At 43.4% G+C, this 18,741-nt stretch overlaps 1 protein-coding gene across 1 annotated transcript in view; it reads left to right on the forward strand.

The window, feature by feature from the left end:
* Positions 1-6,488: 6,488 nt before the first annotated feature.
* The window catches only part of LOC147432340 (Transducin family protein / WD-40 repeat family protein), a 48,916-nt gene continuing 36,663 nt past the window's right edge, over positions 6,489-18,741 (forward strand). The window contains exons 1-2 of the mRNA XM_086492321.1: positions 6,489-6,641; positions 6,816-6,866. Coding sequence (XP_086348447.1) covers positions 6,558-6,641; positions 6,816-6,866 — 135 coding nt within the window. The 5' untranslated portion in view covers positions 6,489-6,557. The remainder of the gene's footprint in view (positions 6,642-6,815; positions 6,867-18,741) is intronic.

Here is an 18,741-nt window from a genome sequence, read left to right on the forward strand (position 1 = left end):
GTTATCATTCTTTTAGACGATGGCAGTAGCCATGATTTTATTTCTACACGGTTGGCACAACAACTATCTCTCTCTTAACTTTCTTCACCTCACAAAGTCAAAACCGTTTTTAATGATATGATTTTGGAAATGCCATTTCGTCATAAATTTGACCCGTTGATTAATTATAAAACCTGTACTATGTCTCTCACTCATATTAATAAAAATTTCTCCATCTAAGCAACACTAGCACACCAAAAATTTCCACTACTTTCTCACAGTCAAGCCAAAAGAGCCATTCAAAAACAATGGAAAACATATCTAGTGTTGGTAAATCAAATTTTCGCTGAACCCGAAACCTCACATAACTCTCCACATGATGATTTCTCTCACAATTTTAGATTTGTTTCATGCATGATCTACCACCTGGAATACCACCTTCACGCCCAGAAGACCACAAAGTAGATATTATACCGGATAATGAACCTCCTTGTAGAGCACCTTATCATGTAAATCCAACTGCACACAGGGAGATACAAACTCACATCACTAGCTTGCTTGATTGGGGACTTATAAGGCCTCATAGTTCACCATATAGAGCTCTAGTACTTCTCGTTAAGAAGAAAAATGGGACTTTTCATATGTGTATTAACTACAAGGATTTAAACAAGATCACCATCAAGAATAGGTCTATTAGGCAAACTAAAAGGGGAAAACATCTTTAGTAAAATTGACCTCAAATCAGGGTACCACCAAGTCAAAATGTTTGATCACGATGTATACAAAACTGCTTTCAGAACAGAAACGGGACACTATGAATTTCTTGTCATGCCGTTTGGTTTGACAAATGCACCAACCACATTCACACGCATGATGAACATAATTTTCATTGACCATCAACATTTTGTGATTGTATTCTTTGATGACATTCTTGTATTCAGTAAATCAGAACAAGAACATAAAGAGCACTTAACACATGTATTTGAACTGCTTGCACACAACGACTTGTATCTGAATCTTAAAAAGAGTCCATTTTTTCAATTTGGAATTGAATACTTGGGACACATTGTATCGGGTAAGGAAATCCATGTAGACCCTAAAAAAATTGAAGCCATTCAATCATTGCCTAAACCCAAAAATTTGCATGAACTTCGTTCTTTTATTGGTCTATGTAGTTATTAGAGGAAGTTTGTATGTAACTTTGTTTACAAATCTCATTACCTCACTCTCTTGTTTAAAAAAAATTCTCCTTATGTATGGGCTAATTTGGAAGAAAGTTTCTTTAATGCACTCAAGAATGCTTTAATAAATACACCAGTACTGCAATTGCCTGATTTCGATAGAGCATTCTTTGTCGTTGTCACAGACGCTGGTGGAAAAGGTATCAGTGCAGTCCTTATGCAAGATAACCATCCACTTGCATTTGAAAGTCGTAAATTTAAACCATCTGAAACAAAATTTAGTACATATAACAAAGAGTTGACTATTGTTGTACATGCCTTGAAAATTTGGAAACACTATTTAATGGGTGCTAGTTTAATCATCAAAATTGATCAACAAAGTATCAAGTATTTACTGTCTCAACCCTTACTATATGATAGACATATTAAATGGGCTGCCTTCATTCAAAGTTTTCAACCCAGCATTCAATACCAACTTGGTAAGGAGAATGTTGCAGCTGATGCTTTGAGTCGAAGACTCTCTCTTAATAATCTAACAATTATTACGGGTACTTCATGTGATTCAGTGCCTGACACTTATGCACAAGATAATGATTTCAAAACCACATGGTTGCATATGATCAAGAACTCTGCGCACACATTTTTGGAATACACTATTCAAGAAAACTTTCTTTAATTCAAATAAAAATTGTGTGTCACAACTAAACCCTTTCGTACATTGATAATTGAAGAGTTGCACAAACGACCCTATGCTGGACATAGAGGATTTGCTGCTACTTTTCAAAACTTATGTCATAATTTTTTTTGGCCTACTATGAAAACTGATGTTTAACAGTATGTTTCAACTTGTTTAATTTGTCAAAAGGTCAAAGCAGCAACAAGTAAGAAAATGGGACTTTTACACCCTCTTCCTATTCCTAAAAAACCTTGGGAACATATTTCAATGGATTTTGTCACTGGATTTCCACTTACTGTTCATAAGCATGATATGATTTGGACTATCATTGACCGTTAAATTCTAAACAAGCATACTTCATTCCTTGTAAGAAAACACTCACAACACATCAAGCTGCACTTCTATTTCTCAAAGCCGTCTTTCCACATCATGGTTTGCCTAAAGTTATAATATCTTATCGAGATTCCAAATTTTGTAGTGCTTTTTGGACTAATGTCTTTGAAAATCTTGGAACAACACTTGATTTTACTTCTGCATTCCATCCTGAATCTAATGATCAAACCGAAGTCACTAATCGCACCATCATTGACTTGTTAAAATCTTATGTTTCTTCTCAACCCAAGAAATGGGATGATTACCTGCATATTCTATAGTTTGCATATAACAATATCACTCACACTGGCATAGGTAAATCTCCATTTGAAATTGTGTATGGGCATTCTCTGCCTACTACTTCACGTCTTTCCAATATCGTGCCTACCGCTAATGATCTTACTACCAATTTTCATGATATTTATGCAAGTGTGCATTCTACCATTAAACACTCACAAGAACTTTACACTAAGTATGCTAACAAGCACCGCAAGGCACAACAATTTAAAGAAGGTGATTATGTTATGCTTCGCATTGAAAAACGAAGGATTAATAGTGTTGATACTTATTGTTTTATTAAACTTGCTCTTCGTTCTTATGGACCTTTCAAATTTTTTTGCTATAATTAATGATGTTTCATTTCGCTTAGACCTACCTTCACATTGGCACATTCATAATGCTTTCCATATTAGTCTTTTAAGACCTTTCAGAGGACCCCTACCTACACACCACATTTATGAGGACCCACCTTCACTTGTGAACCAAGAAGAACAATTGATCGTTGCACAAATAGTTGATCAAGAGACCACCACCACACGCATTGGCACAATTTATAACCGCTATCTTTTGACCTTCAAAGACCACCCTCGAGAGGATGCCAAATGGATGCCTGAATTTTTTTTTCCGCAATTTCCCAGACCTTCTCCACACTTTCCGTCACTCACGGTCCAGTTGATTCTTTAGTGAGCAATTGAGGACAGTTGCTATCCCTGGTGGGAGGGATGTTACGAGGCTGGGCTCCCTCCTGTTGCATGTGGTTAACTGCAATTGGGATAGCTGGCTTAATGATTAATTATGTGTTGTCTATTTGAATTTTACTAACAATGAGTGCATGATGGTTTGTAGATTGGAACTCTGGGAGTTGACGAGGAGATGCCGGCAAATAATAATTCTCTGTCATTTTATCCTAACACAATATTTTAGAAATAAGCGTCTATGGCTTCTTATAAATAGAACAGTGAGAACCCACCCTAAGAGGGTCATGCAATAACTAGTGTGTACCACTCATTACTTAAGTAGAACTAAAGTGTAAAAGAGGAGCCTCAAGTTTTGCACCAATAATAAATCAAATATCAAATACCAACTCCACAAGAGAGGTCCCATGGAGTTTGGGGCTATGATTTTAGGCATTTCTTGTGCAGATGCTCTCCATTTTCCATATCCCATCTCTTAAGATATGTTGTGTTCTTTGTGTACTCCTTAATTAAGTCTACGTCTTCTCTTCCATGCTCTTACACCTTCTTACATGCTCTTACACCTTCTTACACCTTGTTTGTTAATTCTATGCTTTTAATGTGTGTGTGTGTGTGTGTGTGTCATAGTCTAGGTGTGTGTGTATGTGTGTGTGTGCTTGGACATTGAGGATAGAGGTTGACAGGTTGATGGTGATGTTTGTGAGCATGTGTTGAATGGTTTTAAGCAACCGGTCTCCCCCTTTTCTCCCAACAATTGTAGAGTGGTATACTTGCAAAACTTTGACAAAATGGCCAAAAACAGCACACGTGTTTGGGTGCAGTTTAGGTTAGAAAATCATTTGTAAGCATAAGGTTAAAGGGGGAATGAATAGACCAAAAAAATGCCAAGTTTTTTGCAACTCATAAGCCAACTTTGTGACTAGAGAATAGTGAAAATTTTATTTCGCAACTCTTCAAATACTTCAAGGAAATTGGTCACTTAGAAGGACACTAAAGTGTCTCATTACCAACGTAGTGTTAAAAGTAGGCAAACCATTCAAATTTGAGGCTTGGGTGCTCATATGCGCATTCCAAACTTGCATTTGAAATGTGGCCAGATACATAAGTACATCCCAAAAGGTAGGGTTTATCAAATGTCGAGAAAGACTTTTCCTTCACCACACAAGTATACACATGTTCACCCACCTATGTGACCGCTACAATACGCTCCTTGTTTAGAACCATTGCTCCTACTTGTTGCAATATTAAGAGGGCGCACTCTCTCTTTGGGCCATTGCGAGCATCCATATGAATTAGATGGTTGACTTTTGCAATTGAGTGTTAGCCTACCAAAAGACTTTTTCTATCCCTTGTTTGCCTACCATGACCTCTGATTATTGATTGGAAGAGCTAAGTAGGAACTAGGGAATTGTGCAAGAAAACAATGTTAACCACATATTTCATTTTAGGATAGGCTTTGCTCAGTTTAAGTAAGATCTAAGAAATTCAAGCTATTTTTAAGCCTATACAAATAATTTCAATCCTACTTCAAAAGAAATTTGAGGGCCACATTTTGGTCATGGAATACGTTTTTCTTTGTCCATTAAAGTCAATGTGGATCCCTTTATCCTAAACTTCTTTGATGTAGGAACACACTTTCCTAAATCAAGAGTCGTCTATCTCTCAACCACAATCGACCTATGCTTGCATTAAGCTTTCTTATGCATGCCATCGTGATCCTTCACCTTGTGAAAAGTTATGATCAGTTTTTTATGTATATTGTATTCTTTTACCAACATAATCGTTACTTTGAGTTGGTTGTATAGAAGGTTATTGCTGAATTCTTTTGCTATATAATAAACATGATGAGATTGTCCTAAAAATGATCCTGTAGACATCCTACGCGTAGGATGTCTAGTTACTCTGTTTCAGATAAAATTTGCACTGTAGCTTTCCCTTGATGTGCTGAGCTCACAGATGTTCTCACTTTTTGGTTTGGACACCTATAAGTTGGTAACTGATCAGAAATCTGTTCCAGAAGCCTAATGTCTGTTCTGATGATTCACCAGTCAAATCAACTCCAAATTGGACCAAACTTGACTAGGAGGTTTGTCTAAGGCTATATGAGAGCGTGGTATGTCTTAAATATAATTTTGGCCTTTTAATCATGCATTAGACATCCTACGTGTAGGATGTCTTTTGCATCAAAATTTAACCCAACTTGGCCCACAACTTTTCCTTGATGTGTTGATCACCCTGGTGTGTTTAGATTTGTGTTTGAATGTCAAAAGACCCCAAACTTAGCTATTCTGGCCTTTTTTCCGTCAAAAAGCGTGCTTAAACATATGTCTTGTCCTTGGGTCACTTTTCGGTCAAAGAGTCTTATTGTCTTGGCAACTCATCCGTATGTTGTGCACCCAATGATGTCCCACTGTGATTGTTTTCAGAGCAAAGTACATATACCCTATATTGTTAAGGGGGGAATTTCTACTCTTGTATTAAGTGGTTGTCTCAAATGATAGATGTCTAATGGAGTTAATTTTATAGGGGGGAATGTTAGAATAAAACCTTCCTATGTATAATGGGACTCTAATATCATGTAGAGTGTGCACCATCAGTTTTAGGAGTATGAATGGTTAGAGTCGATCGTTGCGTGGAAGCCTTGAAGGCTTTATAAACTTTGTATTAAACCATTTTAATTGAGAACTTATTTGTCACGTAGATCTTTTTTGTCGACCCTCTCGTTTTCTATCTCATCTTGTGGTCTCCATCCTTGTGTGGTTCCTCAGCATTAGATTAGCTCAAACAATCATAAGTTTGAGCTGGTTGTCTATTTTTCGATTTACGAGAAGAAGCCATAATGAGATTTCTTTTAAGATCTTATAGATTAGGTTCTTCTTGAGTTAAGCTTTAGTAAATTTTTTTCCCTCTCCTTTTCTCACTAGTTCTCTCTTCTTTGTTTATGTGAGAGAGAGAGAGAGAGAGAGAGAGAGAGAGAGCACAAAATTATGTCCATTGAGTATGAATCATTCTTTTTGGCTTGCCTATGCATTTTGTCTCAAAGGTAGTTCCCTCCTTTTCCTTAAAACCTCTCTCCTCGTGGATTGTTTGTAGTATGTCAAAAATTTCCCTCTCTCTTTCTCTCTCTCTCTCTCTCTCTCTCTCTCTCTCTCTCTCTAACTCCTATACACACACAACAGGCAGGCTTTTGTAAGTTTCTCACAATTGCTTGACCTTGTTAATTGATGAAAAGGCATGCCCTTTTCAATTTTAATTTACCTTATTGTTGTGAAATTGTAGATGATGGACGAGTTACAAACTTAGCGTAGGGTTTTAGCAAATTATTGTTGCCCTTTTCGCCAATGTTTCCACTTCACTTCAATGGAAGCTGGTTGAATGTGTGTTATCCGAGCTTCGTTTCTGCGCGATTCAACGATGCCGCGCAATCCTAAGAAGAAGAAGGGCTCTAAAAAGTCTAAGGTGAGAGAGAGAGAGAGAGAGAGAGAGAGAGAGAGAGAGAGAGAGAGAGAGAGAGAGAGAGAAGAAGAAGAAGAAGAAGAAGAGAATTTTTAACGTCGTGGAGAAGAGAGAGAGAGAGAGAGAGAGAGAGAGAGAGAGAGAGAGAGAGTGTCTGGGTTTTAATATTGAATGCAGGGAAACAAGACAGCAGCAGGACCTTCAGCCCTAGAGCATGAACCAGCCAAGGTATTTATATTAAATTATGATGTAATCTAGAATCTTACTGCCGTGAGCTCATGATACACCACATGAAGGTAAGGTAGAAACGGCCGCGTATGTCGATTAGCTTAACCTGGCTTAAAGCTCGTGAAGTACAGTACATCATTTTTTCTGAGGTCCAGAAATATTTTGGAGCAAACCCTTGCAAAACTGTGTCTAGTATTGGGAAGGATCAGATTCTTCAGATAAAATTAATCTTTGAGCTTTATTTAAGCAGTTGTTTACGTGACCAAAATGCTAAGAGTTGCATGAAAAGATCTGATTGACAAAGTGTGAGATAATAACTCGGCCTTGCTACGTTAATGATGGCAGCTTACCAGCTTGTGACCAACTAATATTGTGGGAATTTTTTCTACTTTTGATGGTGTGTACGACCTATGAAATATGTATCTTTGGTTTGTGCTCTATAGCTCTGGAGCTTCGAGGGGAATAGCTTTTTGTTATAATTGTCAAAGTTGACGATGCGGAAGTGGAGAGAGAGAGAGAGAGAGAGAGAGAGAGAGAGAGAGAGAGAGAGAGAGAGAGTCTCTTGAACCAACCAACCTTGGCAATGAATAATTGATATAATGTACAACGGGGGCAAGGGGTCACATATATCCACTTTCTAGGGTTGATTTGTGTTATGCGCCTCACTTTCAGGGTTGATTTGTGACACGGTGACTTGCGAGGGCATCGAAAGTCAATTGAACGAAGATTTTGGAGCGGCTTGGTGGAACTTTTCAATCCTTTTGGAGTGCAAGAAGGTACACTATCCAAATCTTGCAACTTCAACATGGCCTCCCCTTGCTGGAGCGTGTGCGACTATGACCAAAACCACCATATGGCTATGGATAGCAGATCGACCATCCAATTAGCGGCCTATGCATTGACACAGTTCTCAAGGAAATCGGAAAATTGTTTGGCTCGAGATAGTGAAGCCAAAAGCAAATGCATGAGTTCGTTAGAGGACAACGAGAAAGGCAAGCTTGGCAAGGTTGACAATACCAGTACTCAGATAGCTGTCTCGGTACCCATGAGGTCCGACCACAGTTGTTATAAATGTGAGACAACGGTTTGGCTCGGGAGTTTGAAGCCAAAGACAAAAGCAGGAACTCACATGAAAACAAAGACAAAGGCAAGTTGGACAGAGATTATGGTAATAAAGATTTGACAGAGGAGATTGGCATGGCATACGTGGCAGTGACCACAATGGCTTGACGTCAGATTTCTAGTCAAAGGGCTGTTGCCGCCACTAGCTTCAACTAGAGAGACTTGTAAGTGGTAGAGAGGGGCAAACACTACTCTGTATAATTAATTTGGACCCTTGTGTTGGAGTTCAAGTTATCGGTGTTTGAACCCCTGGGTCGGAGCTCAAGGCACATGCATTTGGTAGGGAACCAATCAAATGTATCTAAATCACTATGGATCAACCCATTGTTGTTGGTCGGATCATGGACATGATGTGTTTCACATTTCATTATCTTGGAGTATTATTTTTGGACGTGATGTGTGCATAGTCCACGAATGGGGATTTTTGGACGTAGTGTGGTCTACAGTTCAATTTTTTAAATGGCAACCGATGTTCAAGATGTCATTCTTCTAAGGAGAAAAGTTGAGGGAAGCAAATGAGAGGTGTATCCAAAGGAGTGTACAGCTGTTGGGGTGTCCATGGTAGCTATAAGGGGTATGAGCCTCCCGAAAACGGCCACGGGAGGGGACCCCCCACCTAGACACGCTAGCCTCACTCCACGCACTTGTGCACCGTGGGGACTCCACGCAAGGTTCCCCAGGGCACGCTATGACCCTCCGTGAGTGCGGCGGAGCCTGAGGCTACGTGGGGCTAGGGACCCGGAACGCAAGACCCGCGAAACGCAACACGGCCGTCGATCCATGGAACGCAACCACGCCCGAGCCGGTCCCGTCCGAGCCGGGCCCCCTTGAAGACAACACCTCGACCCGAGCCGGTCCTGTCCGAGCCGGGCCCACCTGAGCCGGTCCCGTCCGAGCCAGGCCCTTGAAGTCAAGCACCTTACCCGAGCCGGTCCCGTCCGAGCCAGGCCCTTGAAGACAAAACACCCCTCCGTCCGAGCCGGTCCCGTCCGAGCCGGGCCCTTTGAGCGCAAACGCGCCCACCACGCACCTCTCCATGACGCGCCCAGCTCCTGGGACGTCACACTTGGTATCAGAGCTCCAGACCCCCGTGCCCGTGACGCGCACGTTACTCCCGACGGCCCAACCTCACGGGTCGTCACACTTGGTAAAAGAGCTCCACGTTCCCCGTCCCCGTGACGCGTCCAAACCCCGGGCCGTCACCCGTGACCCGCGCCGGTCCCGATCCGAGCCGGGCACCTCCACATGACAAAAAGGAAAGATGCGAGCCAGACAGGGCTCTTTATAACAAAAATCAGAACGACGAAAAACGCGACGGACCAACCCAACTGAGTTCGTCGTGCCCCGGCCACTTTTGTGGCCCATGCTGAGCTGAAGACCCACTCAAGTCTACGAGAGACCACAGGGCACCGAGCTAGCCCTCCAAATTACGTCCACACAGGGACAAACAGGGATCAGTTTGAAGAATGAAGATCAGCCAAAGCCTTCATGGTGTCATGACGACCAAAGCTACTTCAACCTGAAGATTGCATCTAACCAAGAAACCTTGCCCAATTCAAGATTCGGCGATTGGAAACCAAAGCTGGTGTCAGCCTTAGTCTACAACGCGCGTCAAAATGACGGTAAGTTTCCTTGCAAACATCGCAAGGGCTGCATTGCGATGGACTCTCCTTCACATTCGGCTTTCAAGAAGCCTCCGCGCGGGCCAACGCAGCAGGTGGCTCCGCGCACTCAGGGTTACCTTTTGGGGAATACACAAGTATGGGGAATTCTACTTGGGTATTCAAAGCATACTTTTTCAGCCTTCTGCCAAAAACCACAAAAATACACACACACTTTATTCTCAAAAAGTCCAAAAACAAAGCATGCTACATACTTGCATTCGGGTACAGTTTTTGCTCACTTTGCACTTATATGCACCCCTTAGTCCCTTGGCCTCATGCATAGCCAAGCTCTCTTTTCCCTTTGTTCGACGAGGACGTCGAACTCTCTTCAACCGGGGGTGTATATAAGGGGTATGAGCCTCCCGAAAACGGCCACGGGAGGGGACCCCCCACCTAGACACGCTAGCCTCACTCCACGCACTCGTGCACCGTGGGGACTCCACGCAAGGTTCCCCAGGGCACGCTATGACCCTCCGTGAGTGCGGCGGAGCCTGAGGCTACGTGGGGCTAGGGACCCGGAACGCAAGACCCGCGAAACGCAACACGGCCGTCGACCCATGGAACGCAACCACGCCCGAGCCGGTCCCGTCCGAGCCGGGCCCTTTGAGCGCAAACGCGCCCACCACGCACCTCTCCATGACGCGCCCAGCTCCTGGGGCGTCACAGTAGCTTCTTCATCGACTTGGTCTCACTATTTATGTCCACTATGAGCTGCAGAGAGGGTGTTAAGAGTTTATGTTTATGTCCACTATGAGCTGTAGAGAGGGTGTTGAGAGTTTATGTTTATGTCCACTATGAGCTGCAGAGAGGGTGTTAAGAGTTTATGTCATCTCAAGTGAAGTGCTCAAAGTGATATCATTATTTATTTTGGCTTTTAGGTATTTGTTTTACTTATTTGTCAAAGTTTGGGTAGGGCAATTTACTGAGGTGGGTGGGTGCCCTTCTTTTTATAAGCCATGGGATTGGACAAATGAAAAGCCAAAGATTAGACAAATGAAAAGCCAAAGGTCGGATAAATGAAAAGCCAAAGGTCGGACGATTGAAAAACCAAGGGTCAAGGGCACTCAAAAGGCTAGGGTTTTACCTATATAAAGACCTCTTGAAGGCATTTGTGGGAATATTCAGTTTTTGGGCGATCTCTCTCTTTGAGCATTTCTTGAAGACGACAAAGACTTGAGTCTTGTGAAGATCAAGAAGACTTTGAGCACTTGTGACAACAACGTGTATATGCCATCTTTTGTAATATAAAAGAAATACCCTTCGGGGGCGCTCATCTTGAGGTCCAACGCTTATAAGGAAGGAATTTTGCCTTCTTGTGTCTCATGTTTGGTTTCTCTCTCTCTCTCCCTCTCTATTTTCAAGTAGAAGTGTTTTCTATTGTGATTCATCTTATGTGCTTAACGTACATAAAGGTTTCAGTGGTATCAGAGCCCAATTGATCTTCTACGGACAATCCGATCCTTCCCACAGTAGCAGAGCACGATGGTTTCAGAGTCTACCTCTCACGAAAGTGAAGAGGAGAACAACAATAAAGAAGTAGAGCTCGGGAACGACATAAAAAAGAAGGATCTTATAAAGGATGTTTTCTCTGAAGCGGATGATGAAGAAGTAGCTAAAACAGAAACCATGCAACTCATGCAACAGTTTCTTGTTGCTAGTAAGGATTCAAAGCTTTCAAAGTTCATTGCGGCAAAAAATCTTGATACGGTAGTAAAGCAGTGGAAAGCAAACAACCCACAACTTCTGGCAAGGGCGACTCAAGAAAGATTGGTTGCAGCAGTACGTCAAAGACAGAAGGCCCGACTCAACATGGAGTCAAACAGATTTATGGGGGGACAATCTGTTTTCCATTAAGCAACCAATGATTTGTGTCAACCCAACAAAAGACGAGGTGTCTATGATGCTCATTATGAGACAAAGCAAGTGATCCTTTTGCTAGATATGAGGAATTCGAGCGACGTGGATTTGGAAATGCTTATGGAAAAATATCTGCTATTGGTGAAGTTTGCCTATAAAAACACAATACGTACATTGACAGGGAAGGCCCCATTTAAGATTGTTGATTTATTCTCTCATTTTGACCATCTTGATGATGTACTAATTCATCACAAACATCCGTAAAGTTCGAGTTAGAACTGGATGTGATGATTGGTATGGATAAATCTAGCGTATCAAAAGTTCCAATTTCAATGGGATAAACTGGGTATGGAAATAACGAAGACTAGGGACTTTCGAGACAATGCATCTGCCACTAAGTTTTTCTGTCCCTGCACATGGACAATTTGGAAGTAAAACTGTGACAAGATGTTAGCCCACCGCATTTGCTTTTCCGAAAGCTGCTTCTGTGACAAGAAGTAGCGTAAACTCTGATGATCAGTAAAGATCGTGAAATCGGCTGCGAGTAGGTAATGTCGCCACTGAGTAAGAGCATGGATCACTGTCATAGCTCTTTCTCATAAATTTGTGATGTCAATTCTGGCCTTGAAAACAATCGGCTTTCATAGGCAATCTGTTACAAAGTGATGACATGGCTACTCTGCAGAAACCCTAAAACCTGCAAACCCTAATTTTTGCAAGAAACCCTAATTTTGGAAACCCTAACCCTAACCCTAACTGCTGCCAAAACCCTAAATGTGGCTGAAACCCTAATTCGGGCGACAGAAATGCCACGTGGCAGCAGTACGGATATTTTGAAATTTGCGGCGAAAATTACGAAAAAGAAAAGCCAGCTTTTGGCGATGCAATTTGGGCATGAAAGAGAGAGAGAGTTTCATTGCTTTATTTTGATTAAAGTCCTAAAGAGGGCTTGTGAGAGAAACAATTTGCTTTTGACTGGAAGCTTTTGGGGCTCTGCTTTTGACATCCCTTGTAAAAACTTTAAATACGTGGTTTTGGGCTCACTCTGTAGAGCATCTGGACGCAGAGTCTGAGAGGGAACCGCTCTCTTGTACTTTGAACATTGATTAATACACAAAGAAATACTGAAAGGGGCACCAGTCTTTGGGGCCAATATCTCTAGGCACGGAACTTCGCCGGGCTAGTGCAAATCTATTGTGAACTGTAAACTGTTTTGAAGTGGTTATTTGGTGCTGTCGTGATTGATTCTTGACTTGGAGTGTCCAAGTCTGTTACAGTGGTATCAGAGCACGGCCGATTTCTCTTCTACGGGAAATCCGATCCCCAATTTTTTTTTCGCAGCACCTATGGCTTCACGTAAGGATCAATTGACTCCCTCTGCATCTGGAGATGTGGACAAGGATCACAACAAAGATTCCGGTAGAGAGTATGGCCCGCCTCGGCCTACTTAGGCGGAGCAACGAGAGATGAAGCGTCGTCAATTGATCGGCGATGCGACAAAGATGATGCTCAGTTTTGCGAAGACCCGAAATTGGCAAAATATATGAGCGAGACTTCTTTTCAGGAAGTGCACGAGCAGTGGCAGAAAACCACAACACCATCCCCGAAACCCGCTCTCAAGAAACCTTCTGATCACAAACAATACTCAGAGAAGGAATTAGAAGAGGTGGTTGATGCACGGATTGCTCAGCGAGTCTCAAGTAAGGCATAAGAAGGCAACAGAAAAGCATCGGCGCGACTTGGAGCAGAAGGAAGATGATTGGGTGCTCCACTTCCACAAAATCCTTTCCTTCTTTCCTTGCGTTAGTGAATGTTTTGTACTTCAATGAATGTTCCTTTTATGTTCCCTTGAAGAGAGGGGTTGAGAGAATGCAATAGAGATGTGTAGAGGGAGAGAGAAAGAGAGAAGAAGAGAACGACACCCGATGGGGTCCCAACCAACCCTCTCAAGGGCCCCCCACACCGTTACCGATGTGGTATTTGCTTTAGATTGCGAAAATGGAATGTATACACAATGCAATACCTCAATGCAGACTCTAATGACTTGACGATGACAAATCACCGCGGTAACTCCTCGGGAAGAGGCACCTCCGGGGCTGATTTGATGCACCTTTGGATCCTTCTCGATGTGGGATTGCGGATGGCCACCAAGGGTAGATTTGGGGCTGATTTGCGCTCCCGATGCGAGAGGAATAAAGGAGTGAATAATGGCTGCAAAAACGCAGATCTGCGATGAAAAATGCAGCAGATCTCTCGCGTAGAGCAGGGCTGAAAACCCAGATCTCGATGACGGCGATGATGGGCAGCAATGTGAGCACTCGATGCTGGCGAGGGAATGGCCGAGAGGAGGCTCGATGGGCTGCCAAAGTACCGGACCGCAGCCGTGTAGGTTAGATCTCACCCGCACCGCGACGGCGATGGGCTGAAAACTGAAAACGCTGGTTGTTGCGCAGGGCTGAAAACACCAAGGGCTGAATTCTGAAAACGCTGGTTGTTCTTCTTCAAAAACGTTGGCTGGATTGCAGTCCCTGAGAGAATGAGAATAACGCTAGCTCCTTGGGTGCCTTTATAGGGAAAGAATAGGCCTTAGGTAGGGCAAGTGTCCATCAGTTTTCCCAACAAATAAATCATAAAATGATTTATTAAAAATTGGTCCAAACTTGGTGAGATTGTCGCACAACTGCCCACCTGGGAATTCGATCGACGCGCAGTCTGGCACGTCGGATTCCTCTAACCTAGAACTACATGCTCGTCATGCCAGATGCCCACCGTAGTGTAATAACATCTGCCAAAACGCGTATACAAACCATTTATGCAAGAGGGTTCCAAACTGGAAAACCTAATCTAATGGATTTGTCCGAACATGCAGGTCCTGCGAACAGGCTCACAAAATTGCCGGTACTAATCCTCCTAGAATTGTAGACATCCCTATCTAGGAAGAAGGGGAAAACTGGCTCTGGAAGTCGATAAAGTATGTCTACGTGGCACATAGAGCCATGTGCACGTGACATCCCCTCCTGCTTAAGGTGAGGTACGGGAACCGATCTGCATGGCCTCCTTGTATGAGGCTAGCAAATCCGGGTAGTCGATGAAGAATTCCTCGTCCACCCACGCCGCTTCATGTGTCCCTCGATCCTTGAATTTGAGGAAATATTGTCGTGCTTCTTTCTTATTGCCAAACTGAAATGGAAGCATTCGAAAACACTTCGACTTGGTAACTTTGACTGGAACAATGATCTCCGGTGGTTCTTCTTTTGGATTGCTCCTTGGAAGTCCACCCTTGTGGCGGCAACTCGATAGGTCCACTTTGGAAACTCGTTGTGCCTTCAGAGGTTTCCTTGTTAGATTCTTTCTTAGGACATTCCCTTTTCATGTGACCGACTACATGACAATGAAAACACCTATGTTCCTTTGCATTCAATGCTTGTTCTTCTTCACTTAATTGACCACCTAAAACTCCTAGGGCGATATTTTCATCAGGTGTGATTTGAGGTTTATCAGATTTTCCTTTACCCTTATCCTTAGAGTTATCGCCCTTAGATCGAGATCGAGATGGAGAATTAGATCAAGAAGAAGAACTGAGAGAGTTCTTTTTATGGCTACCATTCCCAATAGAATCCTTGTCCTTTTCCTTAGACGAGTCAGGAGAGGAAGGAGTACCATTACCTGAGGCCATCTTAAGCTTACCCTTGTTGTGCTTCATCTCTTGGAGTTGAGCCAAGCGGATTGCTTCTTGCAATGTCTTTGGATCACCGGCCTCCACGTCAAACTTGATCGAGTGGTCCAATCCAAAGAGAAAAGCCTCTAACCTCTCCTCATCCGAATTTCGCAATTGTCCACCTAGCTGTGACACACGGCTAGCATACGACATCACCGGTTTACCTTGTTGAGACAAAGCCCGAAAATCCTCCTTCAGACGCTTCAAGTACTGTGGAGGGAGGAAGCGAGTCTCGAGATCCTCCGTGAACTCCTCCCAACTAAGCTCGAGAGGGGGAACGAGGTAGGACTCGGCATGGGCAGCCGCATGGGCCACCTCTTGCTTCTCCATCCATTCATCCTTCCAAGTGATGGCATCACCCGTGAGATGCATGGAAGCCAAGAGAACCTTGTTATTTTTATACTTTCTAACAACTGCAAAATAGGATGTAAATTGATGCAACCATGAGTAAATGACAGTAGCATCCATCTTACCGTCATACTTACTGAATGTGATCTTCTCGGGAATTGGATCACTGGTCGTCCATGTAGCAATGGTTGCCTCCGCGATGGTCTTGGCAAGCTTTTCGTAATCGGGCTCCAAAGATGGGGAATCGGGGCGCACCGCCAAAGTGGTGATGAGATCATGCATGGAATCCCTTTCCAGCCTACGAGCCTCGGCTTCGGCCGCCAATCGACGCTCCTAACGCTTCGCCGCTTCCACACGCTCTTGTCCCCGAGCTTCGTCTTGCCGCATCATCATCTCCATCATCATGTGCATCATAACATTCATGGGATTTGATGGCGAAGGTGGAGGAGTTGGGGGAGGGTTGGGAGGATCCATAGGTGGCTCTTGCTCGCCTTCTTGATTTGGAGAGGTATTCATACCGCTACGAGTCTTGACCATGCAAGGATTTCTCCTCTTGGTTCAAGGAAGGTCGCAGACTAATCTTCGGGAGACTATCTACCCCCTCGTTGGCGCACCCCGCATGCAACACCCGGTATACAATTGGTTGCTATTTTCCACCGCTCAAGGCGCACGGTTGTATGCGCAATGGCAGGCCTGCTGTTCCAAGAGTGGGAGGAGTATACACCGAAGGGCTGCCAACACAACCAAAAAACACAAGAGAGAAAAAAAACTTATTGTGGATTAGCGGATTAGTGCAAAATCTTCAAAGCTCTGATACCAATGTCAGGTGCAGCGGAATAAAAATGGTGAAGATCTAGTTTTACACTTCCACAAAATCCTTTCCTTCTTTCCTTGCGTTAGTGAATGTTTTGTACTTCAATGAATGTTCCTTTTATGTTCCCCTGAAGAGAGGGGTTGAGAGAATGCAATAGAGATGTGTAGAGGGAGAGAGAAAGAGAGAGAAGAGAACGACACCGGATGGGGTCCTAACCAACCCTCTCAAGGGCCCCCCCACCGTTACTGATGTGGTATTTGCTTTAGATTGCGAAAATGGAATGTATACACAATGCAATACCTCAATGCAGACTCTAATGACTTGACGATGACAAATCACCACGGTAACTCCTCGGGAAGAGGCACCTCCGGGGCTGATTTGATGCACCTTTGGATCCTTCTCGATGTGGGATTGCGGATGGTCACCAAGGGTAGATTTGGGGCTGATTTGCGCTCCCGATGTGGTATTTGCTTTAGATTGCGTAAATGGAATGTATACACAATGCAATACCTCAATGCAGACTCTAATGACTTGACGATGACAAATCACCACGGTAACTCCTCGGGAAGAGGCACCTCCGGGGTTGATTTGATGCACCTTTGGATCCTTCTCGATGTGGGATTGCGGATGGTCACCAAGGGTAGATTTGGGGCTGATTTGCGCTCCCGATGTGAGAGGAATAAAGGGGCGAATGATGGCTGCAAAAACGCAGATCTATGACGAAAAACGCAGCAGATGTCTCGCGTAGAGCAGGGCTGAAAACGCAGATCTCGATGACGGTGATGATGGGCAGCAATGTGAGCACTCGATGCCGGCGAGGGAATGGCCGAGAGGAGGCTCAATGGGCTGCCAAAGTACTGGACCGCAGCCGTGTAGGTTAGATCTCACCCGCACCGCGACGGCGATGGGCTGAAAACTGAAAACGCTGGCTGTTGTGCAGGGCTGAAAACACCAAGGGCTGAATTCTGAAAACGCTGGTTGTTCCTCTCTAAAAACGCTAGCTGGATTGCAGTCCCTGAGAGAATGAGAATGCTGTTAGCTCCTTGGGTGTCTTTATAGGGAAAGAATAGGCCTTAAAGTAATTATTAGGCCTTAGGTAGGGCAAGTGTCCACCAGTTTTTCCAACAACTAAATCATAAAATGATTTATTAAAAATTGGTCCAAACTTGGTGAGATTGTCGCACATCTGCCCACCCGAGAATCCGATCGATGCGCAGTCTGGCACGTTGGATTCCTCTAACCTAGAACTACATGCTCGTCATGCCAGATGCCCACCGTAGTGTAATAACATCTGTCAAAACGCGTATACAAACCATTTATGCAAGAGGTTCCAAACTGGAAAACCTAATCTAATGGATTTGTCCAGACATGGAGGTCCTACGAACAGGCTCACAAAATTGCCGGTACTAATCCTCCTAGGATTCTAGACATCCCTATCTAGGAAGACGGGGAAAACTGGCTCTGGAAGTCGATAAAGTATGTCCACGTGGCACACAGAGCCACGTGCACATGACAGAGCGGATTTTTCCAAAGCTAAGTATGTGGTACTATGACCCTTTGTAGATTCAAGAGAAGATCAATGATGTATCCTTTAGATTGAAGTTGCTAGATACTTGGAAGATTCACAATGCTTTTCATGTGAGTGTGTGAAACCTTTCAAAGGTGAGGTGCCAATGGACAGGGAGCCTGAGGAGCAACGTGAAGTGGAAGAGAGTGAGGAGATTCTCGTTCCAGAACAAATATTGGCTCACAAGGAAAGGAGAGTGAAAGGTAAAGTGAACGGCGGTTCTTAGTCAAGAACTATCAGGCATTGGATGCGAAGTGGATGGAGGAGGAGGACATAACAGATACTCCTCAGATTTGGAACTTTACCTTGATACTTTTGGTCTAGCTTCGACTAGTCCAAGAGTTCTCGGAGATCAGCGGGTTGAATCTAGTGCAGGTGAGACTGCACAAGAGGGGAGTTACTCGGCTCCTTTGTCACAGATTGCCTAGATGGAATAAAGTCACTGATTTTCCTTTGGATTTTAGGGATACTGATCGGGCTAATAGTATTCTGTTGAATGACTTTATGAAAGAAGTAATTGAATTGGGAATCCCCGAAATGAATCTGATATATATATGCTCTCTTATGTGAGTAGTGTTTGAGTGCGTGATTGAAAGACGAAATGACTGCAACATTTTGGTCTCGTGATTCCTGATGAGATGGACATGACATCAGTAAGAATTAGTCATTTGAGACACTTGTGGAGATTTGGGATAGATCTAGATGTGATTGTTAAACACATTGCAGATAGATCATGATTCAATATCTCGATGGACTTTGTGTGATGTGATTTGAATGTTCAATGG

Source organism: Adiantum capillus-veneris, chromosome 20 (assembly GCF_014529385.1).
Source record: "Adiantum capillus-veneris isolate H3 chromosome 20, ASM1452938v2, whole genome shotgun sequence".
Lineage (NCBI taxonomy): Eukaryota > Viridiplantae > Streptophyta > Polypodiopsida > Polypodiales > Pteridaceae > Adiantum > Adiantum capillus-veneris.